A 19,990-nucleotide genomic window follows, 5' to 3' on the forward strand; every position below is an offset into this window, starting at 1 on the left:
GGACGAAACCCATCCCCTCTGTTGGTGCCCCTGTAAGCGTCGCCGGCCCCAGTGGCGGAGGGCTGCCTCACCACTGAGCATTCTGCAGGGGGCCATTCGGAGCGCCGATGTGGCCCTTACAGGGTCGGGGGCGAAGCCTTTCGATGCTGGGTGACGGGCAGCTCTTGGGTGGCGCCGTGGCAGGTTTGGCATCTCCTGACGTGCTGCGTCGGAAGTGGAACTGTTGTGCTCCGAGAACTCGGGGTGCGCGCGCATGAGCATTCGTGCAGAGATGCGTGTGTTTATGTGTGGTGGCTTCCTGCTTGGCTGTTCCGAGTTGCGCAGACCAGGATTTGGGGAGTTTGACTCTGAATGAAAAGGCGAGTGAGGGGAGACATGACAGAGGTGTACAAAATCACACCTGGTGTGGAGAATGTGGAGAGGGCGACCTTTTTCTCCCTGTCTCCTAATGCTAGGACCCAAAGGGGCTGCCCCATGAAGCGGATGGGTGGGAGATTTGGGACAGACAAAAGGGACAGACACAGTGCGGCGTTAAACTACCAAGTCCCCCACCACAAGACGCAGCAGTGGCCACCCATTTGGATGGCTTTAAAAGGGGTTTCGACTAATTCCTGGAGGAGGAGGTTACCCGTGGCTGCCAGTACTAAATGTCTAAATGCCACATCCAGGATCAGAGGCAGTGTGTTTATGTACACCACTTTCTGGGGAACATGGTTGGGAGGGTGCTGTTGCACTTGTGTCTTGTTTGTGGGTTTCCTGTGGGTGGCTGGTTGGGCACAGTGGGAAGGAATGTTGGCTGAAATGGACCCTGGGTCTGATCGGCGGGCCTTTTCTGATGTTCTTATTATATCACCAAGCGTGCTTTGATCCTCCCCAATTTTGGTCCAGTACACTTTTTTCTCTTTGGAACAGGCCATGGCCCTTTTTTGTATTCTCCCCTCCCCATGCCTTGGATCTTCAGGGGCCTTTGATCTGTCGGATGTCCCGCCTGTGGGGCTCGTGACCTCTGTGATGGGGCAGGAGCTGGTGCTTTCATGCATGGGGGGCAGAGGAGATGGGAGTTTCTCCTGTCTTCCTAACCCCGATGCTCCTTGCTAGAAGTAATATTGATGGATGCAACCAATCCGGACCTCCTTTGTGCTTGAATCAAGGGGCAAATGGAATGTGCAAAAAGGTCATACTGTGTATGATGCAAATGCACAGGTATCTATCTACCTGAAACTGTCTCTTACTTTCTGTGTTGTGATTTTGTGCATCAGTGCATAAAATCTCTCTTGGAAATGCTTACTTTCAAGAAAGGACTCTACTGGGACTAGAAAATTATTGTTTCTGGCCCAGTTCTCAGGCTACACCTTCGGGTTACACAGGCGGGATGCCGCGTGAATCGATGCCCCCTCTGTGCAAAGTAAATAAATTTCCTTGCAGATAGAAATCTAGCTAGACTGGGGGGAACGCAACCCTTTTCCCCTGACATACTTCTGTCTCAGAAGGCGAAGCTGTGGGATTAAAAGAGAACTCACTTGCCTGAGAACCCAAGGACAAGGCAGGGGTGGAGTCCGAGCTCCAAAGCCCAGAATTACTCTTTTGAACCCCAACGAAGATGGCTCTGGAGGGCAGAACTTTGCAGGCTCCAGTTCAAAAGATTAAAAAGAAAATCTTAAGAAATTAAAATCAGGAGGGGCGAGGAGCCTCGCTGGCACCAAGGGGGGTGTCAAACAGAGTTCCAGTGAGAGAAGAAGCAATAGTGGAACATGCAAGAACATTTGCTCGTGTGCCTAAAAATTGGCAGACTTCCTCTGCTGTGTGCTTGGCCGCTCAGAATGCAGAATCTTGCAGAGATCTCGCGGGGCTGTAGAGGGGACGATTTGTAACACACCTGAGGACTTTACAAGCTGGGCAAATTCATATTCCGAACTCTTTGTGAGATCACTGGTTTAGACCTATTCTTTGGTGCGGTAAGCCAAGGACTCCAAAGATGTGGGCGGGATGTTATCTTGGCATTGCATTTATTTGTTAGGTTTATAGCCTACCTTTTTTCCTCCAAGGAACCCAGGACAGCTCACATGGGCCTCCTCCTCTCCACTTCATCTTCACAAGAACCCTGTGAGGTAGGTGAGGCTGAGAGTTGGCGACTGGCCCAAAGTCACCCATGGTTGAGTGGGGACTTGAATGGGGTTTCCCCAGTCCGAGCTTAACTCTCTAACCACTGCACCACTCTGCCTCCTTAGTGCAGAATTGAGCTGGTTGCTTCAAGTGGGGTGTGTTTGATCAACAGTGCAGTCCGATGTGTGCCTACTCAGAAGTAAATCTCGTTGAGTTCAGTAGGACTTCCTCCCTGGTCAGTGAGCTTGGGGTTCAGTCCTATTTAGGCTTACTCCTAAGCAAGCCCCACTGCGTTCAGTAGGGCTTAGTCCTTAGGACACGCGTTTGGGATGGCTGCCTCTCTCTGTCTAGCTGAAAACACGCGACGAGCTTTTGCAGTTTTTGGTTCGGTCCGTTCTTCCTGTTGTGTGGCAGGGTCTACAGTAGTATATCGCAAAATGTCTGTTGGAGAAGCTGAGGCTGAAATGTGGGTGAGGAAAGAAAAAGCTTGGGTTTTATCCTTTGGAAACTTTATGCCAAAAAGCAGGTATATTTATTTTAAAATGTGCTGGATTTTCTCCACACCCTGGAAGTGTGTGTGTTTTGGGGGGTGTCTTTTTTTTTTAAAGAAATATTTACATCTTGCTTTTCCATATGAAATGGCTCGAAGGGGCTTACAGTTTTTAACACAAAGCCAGATCAAAGTGATGATAAAAGCAAGAACGACACAGGTTGAGAAGGACATGCTGTTGGCGGGACGCTTGGGTTCTCTGGAAGGCCGAGGGGGCTACTGACACCTGCCCCTCCCGCCCCGTCTCGCCATAGCGGCTTTTGGACCTTCTCGCACATGACCCCCATAAAACATCCCTTTCTCCAGCCTTGGAATTGCTCCATGCTCTGTAAATCGGAAAGAATGCAAAGAATCCCAGGAGCTGAGAGAAGCTGCTGAAAGAACCTCTCCCGAAGGGGGTGGGAGGAGATGCTGTGTGCATCTTCGGGTAGGGGGAGGCAGCGGCGCATGGCTTGCACTCGTTGTGAAGGGCACAAACCCCGGCCGCTTCTTGCCCACTGCGTTTGCAGCCCTTTTGGATGCTCAGACAACATTGGTCCTGTAATTACAGCACCCTTGTGAGGTAGACGTGTATCATTGTTCCCATACACTGCAGATGGGGAAAGCTGAGATTGGGAGAGTCTCACAAGTTTGCAAAGCCATGTCAGGGGTGCTTATGGACCCCCCCCCCCCACCATCACAAGTTCCACAACCATTCATGGTGCGCTAATCTGGACGTCTTGGTCTCTATCCTGCTTCATAGGTGGTGTGTTTTAGGTGCCAATTAAATGTCCATCTTTTCACCCAGGTCTCCCCTGAGGGATTGCGTGGCCCGGTTTTTGCTTGTTTGTCATGGTGTTCCGAGTTCATGGTTTTAATGTTTATTATAAATTTTTATTTTTTTTTATTTATTAAATGTATTAATCGCCCATCTGGCCGGTCACCCAGCCACTCTGGCCGATGTACAAAGTATATAATAGAATAGTTTAAAACAATAAAATTCTACAGTAAAAACCATATTTCTAAAAATACCCTAACCCGCCCCAAATGCCTGCCTGAACAACCATGTTTTCAATGCATGGCAGAAGATCATTCAAGAGGGGGCATGGCGGAGTTCCCTAGGGAGGGAGTTCCACAGAGTGGGGGCCAACACAGAGAAGGCCCTCTCCCTCGTCCCCACCAGTCTAGCTGTCCTGGCTGACGGGACAGAGAGAAGGCCATCCGAGGCTGATCTTGTTGAGTGGCCTGTCTGGTGTTGCTGGAGGCGCTCCTTGAATTAGGCTGGGCCGGAACCATGTAGGGTTTTAAAGGTCAAAACCAACACCTTGAATTTGGCCCGGAAAACAACTGGTAACCAGTGCAACTCCTTATATAAAGGTTTATATAAATCTTCTTGTTTTGGTTGTGACATATTTTAATGCAGTTTAATCTTTCCTTGTAAACCGCTTCATAGGGATGTTGGAAAAATCCACAACTGGTTCAAATGAGTTCGGATTTCTATGAATTCGATCTACAGAGTCCGCAGTGGAGTAGCTTTTTCTGAGTCATGCGCCCTTGCGGACTGTTTGTTTAACTTTGGAGGAGGGATGTGCGGAAATTCACAGTTGCACATTCGCGCAGGTGTGTATTAGCGCTAATGCACACGTGTGCAAGTGGAATGAAATTCTCACTCATCCCTAAATAAAGAGCCAATTCCATCAATGCGTGGACAACAGAATGAAAGACATCTGACAATCCACAAAACACAGACCGAACAGATTTAACAAAATCCCCTTACAGATATATCTTTTTTAATACGGTAAGCAGAATATAAATGTATTAAATAAATAAATAATAATATACAATTCAAAAATGTATTGTGGATTTGGAAGGGGACTTCGGTTCCTTCCTCTCCCCCTCTCTTAGCTCTTTCTTCCTTTCCCATTTAAGATGGTCTTCAAATTTTAAAACCTGACTTTTGTGGTTATCTTTCATCATCAGTCATACTGCTTGGAATACCCATGCATTTCCATGCTGCAGTCTATGAGATTATTATTTATTACATTTCTATACCGCCCCATAGCCAGAGCTCTCTAGGTGGTGTACAGCGTTTAAAAACCATTAAAATGCATTACACAAAATGTAAAACCATTTACATAAGAATATATAAACAGGGAGCACACACACTGACAACATATATTAAAAAAATTATAAACTATCAAGCATATCAACAATAAATTCTTAAAAATCAACAGTCATCTCTGCCAGAATGAATCTGATGGTCCTTTAAAGATGTGCTTTGCAGTTTTTGATGTGACAGAATTGTAAGGTGTTCTTTCTGGCAGGTGTAAATTCCTCAGTTTTTTTTTTTTTAGGTCTTTAGGATAGGTGTGTACACATACGCAACCAGGGATTCTGGAAACTGGACCTGGGTTCCTTCTCCATGCAAAGAAGGGGCTTTACTGCTGAGTTACAGCCCTTCTCCAAAAGATAAAGCTAAGATCCCAGTCCTCATGGTTCTGAATAAAGGGCTGATTTAACTGGGCACGTAGGAAGCTGCCTTAGAATCATGGAATAGTAGAGTTGGAAGGGGCCTACAAGGCCATCGAGTCCAACCCCCTGCTCAAGGCAGGAATCGCAAGTCAACGCATCCGCGACAGATGGCTGTCCAGATGGCTCGTCTTGAATGCCTCCAGCGTGCAAGCCCACTGCCTCCCTAGATCATGGGTTCCATTGTCGTATTGCTCTAACAGCCAGGACGTTTTTCCTGATGTTCAGCCGGAATCTGGCTTCCTGTCACTTGAGCCCATTATTCCGTGTCCTGCACTCTCGGCTGATCAAGAAGAGATCCTGGCCTTCTTCTCTGGGACAACCTTTCAAGGACTTGAACAGCGCTACCCTATCTCCCCTCAGTTTTCTCTTCTCAAGGCTAAACATGCCCCGTTCTTTCAGTCTCTCCTCATAGGGCTTTGTTTCCAGTCCCCTGATCATCTTCGTTGCTCTCCCCTGAACCCCCTCCAGCTTGTCTGCATCCTTCTTAAAGTGCGGTGCCCAGAACTGGACACAGTGCTCCAGATGAGGCCTAACCAGTGCTGAGTAGAGGGGAACTAGTACTTCCCGGGATTTGGAAGCGATGCTTCTATGAATGCAGCCCAACATGGCATTTGCCTTTTTTGCAGCCGCATCACATCATTGGCTCATCTTCAGCTTGTGATGGACAACAATTCCAAGATCCTTCTCGCTTGTAGTGTTGTTGAGCCAGGTATCCCCCATCTTGTACCCTGCATCAGACGGTTACACCATCTAGCGCAGGGTTGTCTACACCAGGAATGGCCAACTTGCGGCCTTCCAGATGTTTTGGCCTGCAGCTCCCATTATCCTTCCCCATTGGTTATGCTGGCTAAGGCTGATGGGAGTGGTAGGCCCAAACATCCGGGACCTTTTGCATTCAAGGCATGTGCTCTATGGTCCCTTCTCTGCTCGCCCCCCAGAAACCTGAAGCAGTAATAGAACTCCTCTATCCTAAAATCTCATTGCATGTGCAAATCCCATTTGCCCTGTGCTGATCCCTATTAGGTGGCAAACTTCACGCCCCATGTTTTGAGTGTTGGTGCAAAAATAACCAGATGTCATACACTTTTAGAACTGCACATGTTGTAGGTGATGTGGGGACCAGATGTCCACTCCCTGGCTGGTCTGGTAATACCTGAACCATTGGGGGTGCGGGACAGTGAAAGACTGTGTCATCCCCTGCTCCATTCTGAGGGAGAGGTGTACGGATTTGATCCTAGCAATTGTAGCATTGTGAGCTAGATGTGTTTCGGGGCTCTTCTCTTCAGGAAGTGTTCTCAATGCTTCTGATTCTCCCTGGGTGCCACTGTAAGGCCTGAATGTCTGTCTGTCTGTCTGTCTGTGATACAAACACAACTGGACATTAAAAAGAAAGAGGAAGAGAGAAAGCACTTTGTCTCTCCTCCCCTAGGACTAGCAACTTAGGATGCAACCCTATGCATGTTTCGACAGAAAAAAGTCCTACAACCCCCAGCATTTCCAGACAGCATGGGAGTTGTAGGACTTTTTCTGTCGGAACATGCACAGGGTTGCAGCCTTCATCTCCCCATTTGCTCCCAAAATCTTCAGAAGCCTTTTAAACATCGCATAAATGCTTTAGTCTTTGTTGCGCTCCCTCTGGCGCCAGCCCTGTGATGTTGGCCCTTGGTGCCCCATTTTACTCAGGGGGATCACTGAGGCAGAAGAAGATTGAAACCGTATGGCCCAAAATTGAATTTGTGGCCGCTGGCCAGGTAGGTATTTGAACTCTGATCTCTGCAGGGGTTTGTGTGTTTGTTTATCAGATGTGCATACTGCTCAACTGGAAAATGCCCTTGGGGCTTCTTACAATCGAAGCAACAACAAAATAAACCTCTCTCCCCAATACGACAGTGAAAATACCAAAATAATACCACATTAATAACATTAAAAATATTAAAATAATTAAAACCATTGAGGAGTCAGCAGTAAAATTAATAAATCAGCGCAAAGATGCTGATTAATAATCAGATCAAGGATGAAACGTCTGGTGTCTAAATCTGTGCAGCCAAGTTCCAGTGTTGACTGGGCAGAGAATAATTATTTTTTGTACTCTAAGGATTTGACTTGGAGTGGGCAACGTGTAGCCCTCCTGATGTTCTTGGACTCCCAGCCCCCATCAGCCCCATCTGGCATGTCCAAGGGTCAGGGTGATGGGAGCTGTAGTCCAGCAAAATCTGGAAGACCACAGGTTTAACTCCCCCCTTGCCAGTCTCCAAATTGCAGGATGGGTTTTTAATTTCCTTATCTCTGAATGGGCATCTATTTTTTCCTCTGGTTGCCAGAGGGCCGTGCCCCTCGGTGCTCCAGCATTTGCAAAAACGTGATTTCCTAGAAACAAGGAGGTTGCTGTAGAAGTAGCGGGCTTTGCAATGGCAGCCAGCCGGGAAGCATGGCTGGGGATATTCCGGCACCGGCGTAGTAGACTGCAAATGGCATGCGTGAGCTTTGACGCTCGATCGTCTTTCACGCCGGCGTGTGGTTTAGTTTCTCTTCAGTCTCTGTCTCTTGTTTTGCTGCGGCTGAAATGCAGAAACAAGAACCGTCTGACTGATTTCAGGAACTGGGTTCTAATCACCTGTTCCCCGGGATTTCTGCCCCCTTCCGCATCCCCTCGGCTCACTTGTGTTCTTGCTCTCTGTGTGTTTCCCCAGGGTGCTTCCTTTTGCATGCAGGAGCTGAGAGAATGCACCAGGCCCTCGTCCACCAGCAGGTAAGTGGTGAAAGACTCCCACCGTCTCTTGGAGGACCCTTCCTTTTGGTGGGGAGTGGAGATAGGGAGGGAAACTAGTCGTTACCGCAGGAGGCACTGAGTCAGGACACCTGGGTTCTCTCTGGCACCTATCAGAGAGGGATGGGGTCTCCTTTGCTAGCGAATCTGAGCTTCTGTTCCCCCCTGCCCATTTCTGGGGTGGTGTAGAAAGCTGGGTGTGTGTGTCTGGTGATGCTGTTGGGTTTCCCCTCCCCACTTTAACCTCCGTATGATAAAAGAATGTGATAGAACAAGCACGCCAGTCTCTCTCTCGGTTTTTCTCTTTTTTATTATTTCATTTCCTGTTTTGTTTTTGGCCTGGTGCACACTGGGGTGTGGGGCGGGGGAGAGGGTTGGTGGTTTGAAACTCTCTGCACATGGCCGAGGGCTGGATGTTAGTGCAGCAGTGGCGCAGATCTAGGTAGAAGGCTATTTTAAGGGCAGGCTGGTGCGGGTGGAGGAGAAGGTGGCTAGGAACCCGGATGCCTGGGTTCCCTGGCGTTGGGCATGTCAGGAAGTACATATACGTGTGTGTGTGTGTGTGTGTGGGTTAGAGAGAGAGAGAGATTTGTGAGTTCCTGATTTGAGACTGTAACCTCCTCGGGCCTCTAACCTCCATCGGCGTGCAGGGGGCTTTGTGTAAATCACCCTCACGGGGGGTGAGATGCAGTGTCAGGCTGGCCGTGGCCCTCTCCCTGAATCCTTCGGTGTCTTTCCAGCCCCGGAGTGTTCCAAATGTCTGTTGTGCCCTAGGCTGCTCCGTGTTCTCGCCAACACCTGGAAGTGGAGGAGTTCTCCGTATTTCCCAGCCGCGCTGCACAGCCTATCTGCCGAGGCCTGGATCAGGGCTGGCGCCAAGGGTCAGCAAGGGCCCAATGACAGGAGCCCTACACGGAGGAGTGTTGCTATGTGCAGGAATTACAGTCCTTTCTACCAGCTTAGGACTCTACCACCTCACCTCCCACATGTGTAGACCAGGGCATGAGGCTCTTTTTGCCTGCGAGTTGCTGGGAGAGCGAAAGCCTTGTGTGCTTTTGCTGCTGAGCTCAACGAGGAGGCAGGGTAGAGAGAAGTAAACCAGACAACCCAGGTTGGCATAGCGGTTAAAGTATTGGACTAGGCCCAGGGAGAGTTGGTTCAATTCCCCCACATGGCTCGCTGGCTGACCATAGTCTAATCTTGACCTCGCCTACCTCGGCGGGTGGTTGTGAGGAGACAATTAGCTCTTTGGAAGAAAGTGTAGTGGAAATTGTGGACTAGAAGCTTGAAGCTGACGTCCAAAGCATCGGGGGACAGGCGAAAGAGAGGTCATCGTTCACGGTGTGTGTAAGGGTAAGGTGTGTGTGTGTGTGTTTGTAGAGGGAACAGATAGACATCCATCTCATTCCCAAACATTGCACCTCCTAGGTGTCCAAGAACTGAGATGGAGTTCCCACCCACCGTGGTCAGCATGTCTTATTTCGCCAAGCACTTCTGGGTAAGAAACTCCACTTGTGTGTAGTGGAGGAATTATTTCTTTTCCTTTCTCTCTACATTTCTCTCTCTGTGTCTGTCTCTCTCTGTTTTCGGATCCATTCGCAGGCACCCTTTTTCTCCAGCTGAGGTTTCTGCCTGCAATTAAGACGTGTTCCCATGAGATTACTGCCTGCATTTGCACATCATGTTTTTGCAGCCTGGGCATATAAAGACCTGTGCTTGACTTATTAAAGTTTTAGCAAGGGCCATAAAAGAAATAGCCAGCGTAACAGCAGATCAACGGGAAATATAAGGTTGAACACAATGCAATGGAAAAGCCTTTCCCTGGGCTCGTGCCCTCCAGATGTGTTGGACTATAAATCCCATAACCAGCCAGCCATGCTGGGATTTGTAGTCCCACACATCTGGAGGGCACCAGGCTGGGCGTAGGCTGCAATAAAAGGACAAAGAAAGAAAAAAAGGGCAATGAAATTCTGAGTTGTCACTTACCAAGAGCTGGATGTAATAACAGCCCACATGCAGAGGGAAACTGAGGCACACTTGTGAGCAAAGGTTATTGCCCAGGTCGGGGGTGATGAGAATTGAACTGGGTGGGGCAATCCCTCCTGCTTAGACAAATCCAAAGCAGAAGGCAGGGGTGTCTGGTGCATGATTGGCGAGGATTATTATCTGTTGCACACCGTTTTAATTGCTCAATAATGTCTCTGCGCGGCTGTCTATGTACAATTCGGCAAATCTGAGCCTTTGTTCTTTATGACACTAGTCCTCTCTGTTTCCTTCTCATATCCTGAAAATGTGTAGTTGGGGGAGGGGGGTTGTCCCAAAGTTTGGAACAGAGGTGCACAACCTGCCAACCCCCGGCCCCTCCCTGTGCGGCCCCTGAAGCTGGCAGGCCCCCCACTTCACTCTTCCCCACTTTTTTTTAGTAGCTGGGCTGCAGGAAAAACACCACTCCATGCTGTTTCCTGGCTTCTAAGATCGCTGTTTCCCTGCTGCTAGTATTTATTCAATTTATTTTGTTGTTTATAATTATTTTTAGGCCAACTTTAAGGGTAAAGTGCTCTCAAGGCAGCATGCAAGATAAAAAGCCTTACCAAAAAATACACACGAAAAGGCAATAAATTTACAACAAAATACTATAAAATACTATTAAAAATGCATCAGTAGCAACAGAGAAGCAACCATCTCTGTGGCAATTGCTGGATCCCTGTATCTTGGCGGGCGGGTGAGGAGGGGGGGTTAAACCTATCCATCCCTGCGTGCTGAGATTGTGTGTGTGTGTGTGTGACCCCCCCCAGCCGATACCAGATGTGGCCTTTGGGGACGAAAAGCTTGTGCACTCCTGGTTTAGAATCGGGAATAATGCTTAGTCACCTCCTGCTTTCAATTTTCCACCATCCTCAAGATCTCAACAACTTTTCCCTGTGCCTCTAATGTCCGTTGATTCCCAAACTTCCTTATGTTCAGGGTTCCAGCCAGCCTCTTCCAAAGTACTCCATTTCGCTGTTCTCCCCCGACAGACACTCAGCAGTCTCAGCATGTTCCATTCTTATTGAGCTGTTTTGGGGGTTCCTTCCCACCCTCAGGGTTTTATTCCCCTGCAATATATTTTGTACTTCTGCAAACACTGCCGCCCTCGCCCGTCCTGGCTGATCTGCCTTTTTCATGCCGCTTTAGGCTACAGAAGGATCTACATTTGGAGAGCAAGTGTGCGAGTCAGTATGCTGGGTTTTGGAAGAAATAGGTGCTGATTTGCTCCAACCTGGTGCCTTCCAGATTGCATTGCGTGACAGCTCCCCTGGCCATGCTGGCTGGGGATTATGGAAGTTGTAGTCCAACATATAGGGAGGGCATGAGGTTGGGGAAAGCTGGCTCAAACCTGCCCAGTTATTAAACTCTGCAGGTTTAAACTCTGCCCTGTTGAGGACTTGGCTGCCACAGAGCACGTTTGTTAAGCATGAAGGGGCTTTCTCCTGCGTTGTCTCCAAATGGTGGAAGGTGTTTGAGATGGGGAACGGTATACAAACTTTGTGAACACATAAATAAGGTGCTCCCCCAGGAACTGCGATTGCCCCACGCACACACTCCCTTGGCTTTGAGACAGGGCGGGAAGATGCATCTTTTCCATTTAGCCTTTTAAATTATGCAGTTGCTTCAGTGCTTGGATGAGTTACTGTCCTTAGGTTTTTATTGTTTTAAGGTTTTATTGCTTTAAATACCTCTGCCCCGCCTTGATAGCTTGTTAGCAAATGTGATGGAATATCACTGCTAAGAAAAGCACAATCCTATGCATGTTTTGACAGACAAGAGTCCTACAACTCCCAGCATTCCCCAGCCAGCCATGCTGGCTGGGGAATGCTTGGAGTTGTAGGACTCTTGTCCGTCGAAACATGCATAGGATGGCAGGATGGAGCTTTGTTGAGCCACAGATCTTCAGCGTTTATTTCCATTTTCGCGAAGGGTGCCCTGCCAGCTCTGATAATCACCTCTGTGTGGGTGCGACCTGGCTTCTTCTTTCCCACTTCACATTAGACCAAGGTGCTTTCCAGACGGTTCTGACTTCTACTTTCTGCAGGGCTGCTCCGAAATGTTGCCAAATAGAAAGCAGAAGAGAGCTCCTTCCAGCTTTAGGGGTGGGTGTGGCTGGCTCACTGACGGAGCATTTGCCTTGTACGCAGACGCTTTCCGGCTGGATCGTGGCTGAAACAAGGACCCCACAGAGCCACAGTGGGAAGGACACCCCCACTCTCCTGCCCGGCACCGTGGAGAGCTACGTCCAGTTGGAGCAAACAGTGCTAGGGGAGTGTGACTTCGATATCCGAGTCTGCCTAGGGCAGCCGAGGCAAAATCTACAGCGACTCCCGTCTGATTTACCTGGGGCGGGGGGCACAACTCAAGTGGTACCGTAGGCATGCTCAAAGACCCACATTCAGTCCAGATTAAAAGGGGAGCAGGGCTGGGAAGGGCTCCCTCCTCCCTTCATCGGACCTTGGAGAGCTGCTGCTGGAAGAGACAATGCCAGGCTGGATGGACTCTAAAGGGACTTCCTATGTTCAAATTGAACCGCCCTCCCTGACACTGACACCTTCAGCTGTGTTGCACTGCAGTTCCCAGCACCCCCCAGCCAGGCCAGGGATTATGGGTGTTGTAGTTCAGAACATCTTGAGGGCCCCAGAGTGCCTACCCCTGTGTTAAGTCAGTGGGTTCCTCTAGTCTTGTTTAGCCTTGAGAAGAGAAGACTGAGGGGAGATAGGGTAGCGCTCTTCAAGTCCTTGAAAGGTTGTCCCAGAGAGGAAGGCCAGGATCTCTTCCCCATCATCCCAGAGTGCAGGACACGGAATCATGGGCTCAAGTTGCAGGAAGCCAGATTCCGGCTGAACATCAGGAGAAACTTCCTGACTGTCAGAGCAATACGACAATGGGGCCCATGACCTGGGGAGGCGGTGGGCTCTCCCCCACTGGAGGCGTTCAAGGCAAGGCTGGACAGCCATCTGTCGGGGATGCTGTGACTTGGATTCCTGCATTGAGCAGGGGGTTGGACTGGATGGCCTTGTAGGCCCCTTCCAACCCTACTATTCTCTGATTCTAGTCCATAACAACAACAGCAACAACAATAATAATATCCTGCCTTTTTCCCAATACTGGGACTCAAGGCGGCTTTACAACATTAAAAACTTGTACAGTTAAAACATATAAATAGAAATATACACAAGTTAAAAATATAAATCATCAATAATATTAAAATCCTATAAAATAGCAAAATTTTAAAAGACAACTGTTGTTATTAATTAACTATTTGGTCCAGTCAGTTGGTCCAATTTTGGTCCAGTCGGTTTGTTCAAAATGGGTCCAGTCAATTTGTGCTCATGTGTGCATGCTATTTCATGATTTGGCTTTTTATTGGATTTGTTGTGTGGCTTTTTTCTTGTCAGCCACCGTGAAAGAACGTCTATAACCGCAGGTTGCGGGTATCGATAATAATAAACATAAATAAATAATAATGATTAATAATAGTAATATTCTTAATTACCAATTGACTGGACCAATACTGGGCTAGAGGGACCAACTGACTTAAAACAGGACCGATTAATTGGACCAATAATGAATAATAAGCAGGGATCATAGAATCACAGAATAGTAGTGTTGGAAGGGGCCTGCAAGACCATCAAGTCCAACCCCCAGCTCAGTGCAGGAATCCAGGTCAGAGCATCCCTAACAGATGGCTGTCCAGCCTCGTCTTGGATGCCTCCAGGGTGGGAGAGCCCACCGCCTCCCTAGGTCATGGGTTCCATTGTCGTATTGCTCTAACACTCAGGAGGTTTTCCCTGATGTTCAGCCGGACTCTGGCTTCCTGTCACATGAGCCCATGATTCTGTGTCCTGCCCTCTGGGATGATTGAGAAGGGATCCCGTCCACCCCGTCTGGGCGCTTTGCCAGCGCAGGATGCCTTGCCCGTCTCGGATCTCTGTTTCAAAGCTGGTGGGTGTTTTTTGTTTAAAATAAAATCTGTGTGTGGAGACGGGGTTGGTGGGTGGCCGTTCCCCCCCCCCCCGCTCTCCTGCTGCTGCCCTCTGCCCATCATGACTCCTTTCCGCACCCACCGTAAGGATGCCTCCCAGTTGCACTTCTTTCAGGGGTTGCTAGGCAACCCATCTCCGGTAGCAACGGAAAAGGCTTGGCATTGATGGCTAAGTGGCAAACGGCGCGTTTTTTGGGTCTCCCTTTTTATGGGGTTTTTGTTTGTTCCCTTCCATCAGTTATGTGCAACTCCTCTTTGGGGGTTGAGAGAGAGAGAGAGAGAGAGCACTTTGGATTGCTTCCAGTTAAGATAGGGACCTTGGAAGATGCTTAATCCTAAATCAGACCTTGGGCCCATCCACCACGGAGCTACGGCCCTTCCCCTAAAGATAAAGCAAGGTGTCAGTCCTCATGATTCTGAACAGAGGGCTGCTTTAAATGGGAACATCAGAAGCTGCCATATACCGGGGTCCATCTAGCCCAGTATTGTAGACACTGCCTGGCAGCGGCCCTCTGAGGTTTATGCAAACAAAGCCCATGTTCTACCACTGAGCGAGAGGCCTCATGCTAAACATAAGGCAAGGCTGTAGTCCTCAGGATTCTGAATCAAGGGCTGCTTTAAATAGGAACATCGGAAACTACCTTATACAGAGTCGGATCAAGAGTCTAGCCCAGTACTGCCGACACTGACTGGCAGCGGCGGCTCTCTGGGGTTTCAGACAGGGGTCTTCTTCCTAACCCTACGTGGAGATGCTGTCAGAGATTGAACCTGCAGCCTTCTGCCCGCAAAGAGGGGGCTCTGACACTGGGCTACAGGCCTTCTCCTCAATGTTTGGGTGGGCTGTTGTGGTTCATCCTTTTGCCTTTGGATACATCCACGTTTTGGAAAGTTCAAGTTGAGGAGTCAATGTGTACCAGTCTCCCCTCATCTCGTGAAGTATTTATTTTATCTGCTTCTTTAGATTAATTTTAGGCCGCCTTTCAGGCTCAATTCCTTTTCAAGATAAAATCCATGCAAAAGATTCCTTCCTTCCTTCCTTCCTTCCTTCCTTCCTTCCTTCCTTCCTTCCTTCCCCCCCAGTGTGGCCCAGCTGTCGGCCCCCTTGTTCCACAGTTGCATTTTGGAGACCAGCATGAACAACGCAAGCCGACCTACGCTGACCAGGAAGTAAGTCCTGTTGTGTGCACAGGACCGTAGGGCTTACTCACAGGGAAGTGTGGGTAGGAATACCACCCCGGAATACTACAGCGTCTCAAAATGAACCGGGCGGAGAGGAGCGCTTTTAGATGTCAGGACAGGTTCATATTTCCCCTAAAAGGGGGATGCTCACCAGGTAGCCCTGTGTGTGGGGGTGACTTTTAGCCCCCAGTTGCTTAGCAACCAGCCAGGGCTTGGGGGTGTCTGCCCTCCTGTTGCTGACCTCTTCTCTTCCCTGCGATGGGTCCCCCCCACTTTGGGCACCGTTCAGAGGCGTTCAGAGCACTGTCTGGTCCAGGTTTATTGGATGAGTTTCAGTTTCTGAGGCCTGAGGATGCGGACAAGGTGCTTGGCCAAGTCCGATGGACCACTTGTGTGCTTGACCCTTGCCCTTCACGGCTTATTAAATCAAACAAGGAGGGGTTGTCCGGCTGGGTCCAGGAGGTTGTAAATTCCTCCTTGAGAGCGGGAGTGGTGCCTGCCGCTTTAACAGAGGCAGTAATTAGACCACTCCTGAAAAAGCCTGACCTGGACCCAGAGGATGTTAACAATTATAGGCCAGTGGCCAACATCCCCTTCCTGGGCAAGGTGCTTGAGCGGGTGGTTGCAGGACAGCTCCAGGCACTCTTGAATGAAACGGATTATCTAGAACCATTTCAATCGGGCTTCAGGCCTGGTTTTGGAGCGGAAACTGCCTTGGTCGCCCTGTGGGATGACCTCTGCCGGGAGAGGGCAGGGGGAGTGCGACCCTGTTGAATCTCCTGGACCTCTCAGCGGCTTTCGATACCATCGACCATGGTATCCTTCTGGATGGGTTGTCTGGGTTGGGAGTTGGAGGCACTGCACTGCAGTGGCTCTGCTCCTACTTGGATGGCCGATTCCAGAAGGTGGTGCTGGGGGATTATTGCTCTGTGCCATGGCAATTGTGCCGTGGGGTTCCACAGGGCTGTATTTTGTCCCCCATGCTGTTCAACATCTACATGAAACCTCTGGGGGAGGTTATCCGGAGGGGTGGGCTGAGGTGCCATCAATATGCGGATGACACCCAGCTCTGCCTCTCTTTCTCACCAAACCCAGGTGAGGCAGTGGCTGTTCTGAATCAGGGCCCGGACACGGTAATGGACTGGATGAGGGCCAATAACCTGAAACTCAATCCAGACGAGACGGAGGTGCTGTTAGTGGGTGGTTCATCTGCCCGGCTAGGCGATATTCAACCTGTTCTGGAGGGGGCTGCACTCCCCCTAAAGGATCAGGTTCATAGTTTGGGGGTGCTCCTGGATCCAGAACTGTCACTTGAGGCACAGGTGAACTCAATGGCACGGAGCACTTTTTATCAGCTTAGGCTGGTATACCAACTGTGCCCTTCTCTGGACAGAGACAGCCTAGCTACAGCTATCCGCGCTCTGAGAACTTCTCGTCTGGATTACTGCAATGCATTATACGTGGGGCTGCCTTTGAAAACGGTCCGGAAACTTCAGCTGCTCCAAAATAGGGCAGTGAAATTGTTAACAGGGTCTGGCCAGCGAGCTCATGCCTGTCCTTTTCCTGCTGCACTGGCTGCCAGTCCATTTCCGGGCCCGATTCAAAGTGCTGGTGTTAACATTCAAAGCCCTGAACGGCTTGGAGCCAGGTTACCTGAAGGATCGCCTCCTCCCATATGTGCCTGCCCGGACCTTAAGATCATCCTCAGCAGCTCTCCTCCGTGAGCCCCTGCCAAAGGAAAGTGAGACGGGTGTCTACCAGGAGGAGGGCTTTTTCTGCTGTGGCCCCCCGGCTGTGGAATGAGCTCCCTAGTGAGGTTCGCCTGGCACCTACATTGTATTCCTTTCGGCGCCAGGTGAAGACCTTTCTATTTTCCCAGGCATTTTAGCCTTTTAGCTTTCTAGACTTCTAGCTATGCTGTTTTAAATCTGTATTTTAAACTCCTGCACTGCTGCTAGGTTTTATTGTGGTTGTATTGTTATATTGTGGTTTTAATGTTCTGTATTTTTTAAATTGTTTTATTGTGTGCTGTTTGGTTTTAATTTTTGTGAACCGCCCAGAGAGCTTCGACTATTGGGCGGTATAGAAATGGAAAAAAAAAGGGGGGGGGATGCAATATTTCTGTACTGAGCAAGGCATTTTAAAAAACCATTTAAAACAAAAACCACACAGTTGCTCAACGTACATGGAAAATGTTCCCCTGGAGGTAGCAGAAACCCCCTGCAGTTTTGCTTAGCTGTCATTCTGCATGTTCTTAGAGTTGGTTTTACCAAGAAATGGAAAATTTGATTATCTGTCCCAGCCTGCATCCTGTCTGTCTGTTTTTGTATCTGCATCCTGCATCTATCTATCTGTCTGCATCCTGTGTTTATGTTCCGTTTGTTTGGCATAACCAACCTCTGGAGGAGCATCTTAAATCTGAACCTCTGCATTATTAGTATTATTTTTTACTAATTGCATTTCTATACTGCCCCATAGCCAAAGATCTCTGGGCAGTTTACAAAGATTAACTGTATAACGCTTCTAGTAAAGTTCTGTGCCTCTCTACTCCAAAGTAAGCCCCACCGGGTTCCTGCCAGCTGATAGGATCTCAGCCGTGATGAATTCTTTCTCCAAGTTCCAAGGGGGCGATGGTTTTCAGTGTAGGTGGATGAGGCTTTAAATAATAATGAAAGTAATAAAAAATTAATGAGCAATAACAACAACAACAACAATAATAATTAATAATTAAATAAACAATAGAACCATAGGCACAAGGGCACCTGATCAGTATGGATGGGAAGGCCCTTGACCTAGGGCTAAGCTCTGTCAGGACCTATGATTGCTGAAATAAAACCTCCACATATAGGAGAAATCTACCTTTGAATACAATGTGCTGGGGGTTGTAGTCTTCATGTACTACTTGTGGGCTTCTTGTCGGGGCATTTGGCTGCCTACCATTGGGAGGTGGGCAGCCTGGTGCCCTCCAGATGTTTTGGACTACAACTCCCACAATTTCTGATCGTTGGCCATGCCTGCTGGAGCTGATGGGACTTGCAGTCCTGCCCATCTGGAGGTCACCAGGGTGGTGTCTGCAGTTCTCCTCTACTGCACTTCCAAATATTTGCTTGTTCTTGGGGTCAGAAGCGCTCGTTTTTGGGCAGACCATTCTCCCCCCGATCCAGTTGTTGGGAGTGGGTTGGGGGAAGCTGCCGAGATGTTGGACCGGTGGGCGAACCCCTGCTCCTAAGCGCCACTTTTCTTGTCCTTTTGCCCAGGACGTGGCATCTTCTGGCTGTCACCCAAAGGCCTGTCCCACTTTGGCTGATAAGTTTGTTTTGCTCTTGGGACGGGGGACCCGTCTGTGGTCCGGGAGCGGGAGGGGGAGTTCCTAGTGGAAACAGCTGGCCGAAAATTGATGGCGTGGCGCTTGCATGATGATAACGCCACATTTTTCTCTGGAGCGGGCCGCCAAAGAGATTATGCCCCAGAACGCGAAAGGCGGCTTGCTAGATAAGGAAGACGTACTTTCAAGAGAGGAAGTAGCCCACTTTGCGTGTGCCTGGAGTCACGTCTGTCTCTCCCCCTCCGTTAGTTAAATCATTCCTCAAAACCTGGCTTATTCCCTCAGTCCTCTGGCTCAGCTGTAACTGAGCATCCCCCAAATCCGCCCCTCTCTGCTTCTCTTCCCCATACTGTCTCTCCCATTGTCTAGCTCAGCTGTGCAAGTGTCTTGCGGGCAGAGGCTTCCCGCTTTCCTCTGTAAATATACATAAGATGCCATGTGCTCCAGTGAGGGTCTAGCAGCAGCTGAGCTAAGCTGTGCCTCAGTTTTAAAACCTGATATTCTCTAGGGGGACACAAGTCTTTTAAGACATTTTTAAAATAGTTTAGTGCCTTGAAAGTTTCTTCTGGGGTATTTTTCGCTGGCCTGTTTAGGGATTTAAGCTGTTGCTGGTTTTGCCCTTTTACGTTTTATTTCGTATTTACGTTGCGTGTTGTGCTTCTTTCAAATGAGAAGCGGGGTTTGTTTCGAACGAGAAGCGGTATACGAATATCGCCGATAAATAAATAAAGAACGCTTGTTTGTCGTGAGCCGGCCGGACAACTGTCATGTTATGGGGCAGCATGCACATGTCATAAATAACATAAATGACAAGGAGAAACCAGAAAACTGGTTTCAGCTGGCATGCGCTGGCCGGTGTGGGGAGAATTGCGGTCGAATTTCCAGCAAACTCATACGGAAATTGTGTGCCGTTTTCCACGAGAGGGCCTTGGTTTGCCACTGTGTGTCAGCCTCGTGTTCCTTGCCTTCAGTATGGGGAGAGCGATCCTGGCCTACCTCGCCTGGCTGTTGTGAGGGCTATTGAGAGAATGTGAGTGAACTTTATGCTTCCTGCGGGGCTTTCCCTGTAGCTGTTATAGGGCTGGAATCTTCTCTTCCAGCGTTCGCCAGCCTGGTGCTTCTCTTTCAGATGTTTTGGACTTTGGGTCCCAGTTTTTCGTACCATGCTGACTGAGGATGATGGGAGCTGAAGTCCCAAACATCTGGAGGGCACCAGGTTGGGTTCCCAATGGCTTCATGGTGGCCAGCGACTGACTGCTTCTTGTGTTTTAGCACGTAAAACCGGTTTTCTTTCTTTTTTGGTTTGTTCGAAATTATCCCAGCCTGGAAACGTCTCATTCGGAGGGACGAGGGGACGGTGTCCTGGCTCAGCTGTTGGGCCCGCCCCCGCCCCAATCCAGCTGGTGCTGAGGATGGCTCAGGGCTCAGCAGCTGCCGTGTTCCTCTCTCCGAGAGTGGCACAGTGGTGACTCTTGCTTGTTTACGCCGTGGCTGGCACCGGGAGGCGCAGGAGAAAAACACGCACGAGCCGGGCTCTGG

At 49.3% G+C, this 19,990-nt stretch overlaps 1 protein-coding gene across 7 annotated transcripts in view; it reads left to right on the forward strand.

Annotated features, from left to right (window-relative positions):
- The window catches only part of LOC146333910 (F-BAR domain only protein 1-like), a 66,928-nt gene that overhangs the window by 6,762 nt on the left and 40,176 nt on the right, over nucleotides 1-19,990 (forward strand). For 4 of the 7 annotated variants that reach the window (XM_084824942.1, XM_084824944.1, XM_084824946.1 and 1 more), the window contains exons 2-3: nucleotides 7,855-7,913; nucleotides 9,360-9,429. In XM_084824942.1, the coding sequence (XP_084681068.1) occupies nucleotides 7,855-7,913; nucleotides 9,360-9,429 (129 nt within the window). Of the gene's footprint in view, nucleotides 1-2,045; nucleotides 2,109-7,854; nucleotides 7,914-9,359; nucleotides 9,430-19,990 lie in introns of those variants that run through there. The other 3 variants (XM_084824943.1, XM_084824941.1, XM_084824948.1) reach the window with 1 other exon arrangement.

Source organism: Heloderma suspectum, chromosome W (genome assembly GCF_057233095.1).
Source record: "Heloderma suspectum isolate Gila_16-S chromosome W, 16-S_ref, whole genome shotgun sequence".
In the NCBI taxonomy this organism is placed as follows: Eukaryota; Metazoa; Chordata; class Lepidosauria; order Squamata; family Helodermatidae; genus Heloderma; species Heloderma suspectum.